A 2,119-nucleotide genomic window follows, 5' to 3' on the forward strand; every position below is an offset into this window, starting at 1 on the left:
GTTATTATTGAATTTTATATACTATTGAATTTTGTCTAATTTGTAAGTTTTTATTGAGATAGTAAATTGTAAATAAATTGACATCATTGGAACCGATATGAATAAAAGTTGAAAAATCTGCATTCATTGATTTTTTTAAAATTTTTTTCTGGGAACATTTCAGACATACTGTATATCTTTTTTCATCTTTATTATACGTATATATTCCCACAAGAATCATATATTAAAACACTTGCCAATCTGTACAGTTTCGTAACCTCTATCTCTTTCGAATATCTCGTCAGAAAATAGCAATCATTATCAGCTAGAAAAAAATGTAAGAGCAATCGCATTGATATATGTTTATTGCAGCAAAACATGATAATCATAGTACATAATTATGACATTCATTTGTTACATTCACTTGTTTATCTTAGTTGTAAGAAATAATTTAAAGATGTATTCGAAATATACGATGCAGGTGAATAACTGAAATAGAGTTATGGATTATTTCGATATCGAGATCAACAGTTTTAAGCCAAAAAGTAATTTATTAGGATTAGAAAGTTACTTTTAGGACATATGCTACATAGAGGACATTCATATTCTGGTGAACACTAACATACTATAACTTATGTACTTATGTAAATTGTCTAATGCACTTTAATTTGATTACAATGTATTCCGGTCTTTTTTATTTTTGACCTCATGTTGTACCTAAATGTTATACTATCGTAATTTCTCATCATTGTAGATATAAGACTGTCCTTCTGGAATTGCATTCTTTGCGATTAAAATGAGGCAAATATCTACGCTTTAATATATTAATATTTGAATTTTTTATTTTATTTACGAATATGTATCTGTTAGATTGTTGAACACTCAGAAAGCATTGTACATCAATGTTTAACGAGGCAAAGGTACTTTAGGGACCTATTGATAATTTATTTTTAGTAAATTTCTGTATAGATATGTCTTCATAAAGCGTTGGTTAAACTTTCACTCACAGATTTTCAACCGAGCAGTATATTCTTTTCTCTTTTCTCATTTTCTCTTTCTTTCTCTCTTTTTTTTTGTTTTGTTTCGCGTCGTTATATATTAAACTATAATTTAAATCATACAACAAATAACCTTCTGAAACAAATCCGAAAGATATATCTTTAAATGTCAAAATAAAAAATGTTTTCTGACTAATAAAGCGTAATTCAATAAATCAATACATTCTCTCATATTTTTAAAAGACTTCTATATAATCTAAATACATCAAGCAAGCTTAACGATGAACTTAACGATTATTCATCTCTTTGATTCATTATTAAATAGATTATCTTACGGATTATTTTGTCAATTAAATAGCTACGCCACACAAAGAGATAGTAAAAATAGATTATATAGCACTATATTGCTATCTTATAAAAAAATTCTTGCAGTCTCTTTGTGCAAAAGCATAGATTGATTTTAAAAAGCGCAATGGCACCATTTACTAAAACTTACAAAATCATAAGCATTTCCTTACAGCTACAATTCATAACATAAACATTTTTCCATTTTACACATTTTGTTAATACGAATTAGATAGTATAAGAGAGAAAAATGTTAACAAAATTGTCTTATTTAAAAATGATAATCATTATAAACAGATTTGATTATAAAATTGGTCCGATATTAATACTAATATGTATAATATCTTGTGACTGTCATTAAGTTTCGCTTATATTACAACAGAATGTGTTTTCAAAACGCATTATTAATGTAAATATATCTTAGATTTAACGTTACACCCGTTTTATACTGGATAATAATCGCACAAGTAGCAATCAATTATATGTAATGAGTAAATTATGTGACAAAAACTTTTGTCTTTAAGATAAAATGTTCAAAAATATATTACTTAATATTATATTGCTACGTTATTCAACTGCAACTTGTTCGCGCGATTATTGTTCAATAAAAAACAGATATAAAAGAGCTTTATTAAAAAAATTCCTATAAACGCGAATATACATTTAATATATGTGCAAATTTTATATTTACATATTTATATATATAGTTTTATCTCTTTCTCTTTCTATAAATATCATTCTTTATAAATTTGTGACATAATTTGAGATTCTTGTCGCTTATATATATATATATATAT

General features: G+C 25.5%; 1 protein-coding gene across 1 annotated transcript in view; it reads left to right on the forward strand.

Moving 5' to 3' along the window:
• LOC108755629 (baculoviral IAP repeat-containing protein 3-like) overlaps nucleotides 1-256 on the forward strand; it is a 1,850-nt gene extending 1,594 nt beyond the window's left edge. The window contains exon 3 of the mRNA XM_018498742.1: nucleotides 249-256. Within this exon, the coding sequence (XP_018354244.1) occupies nucleotides 249-256 (8 nt within the window). The remainder of the gene's footprint in view (nucleotides 1-248) is intronic.
• Nucleotides 257-2,119: the final 1,863 nt, after the last annotated feature.

The sequence above is a fragment of the Trachymyrmex septentrionalis genome, unplaced genomic scaffold (assembly GCF_001594115.1).
Source record: "Trachymyrmex septentrionalis isolate Tsep2-gDNA-1 unplaced genomic scaffold, Tsep1.0 scaffold9, whole genome shotgun sequence".
NCBI lineage: Eukaryota > Metazoa > Arthropoda > Insecta > Hymenoptera > Formicidae > Trachymyrmex > Trachymyrmex septentrionalis.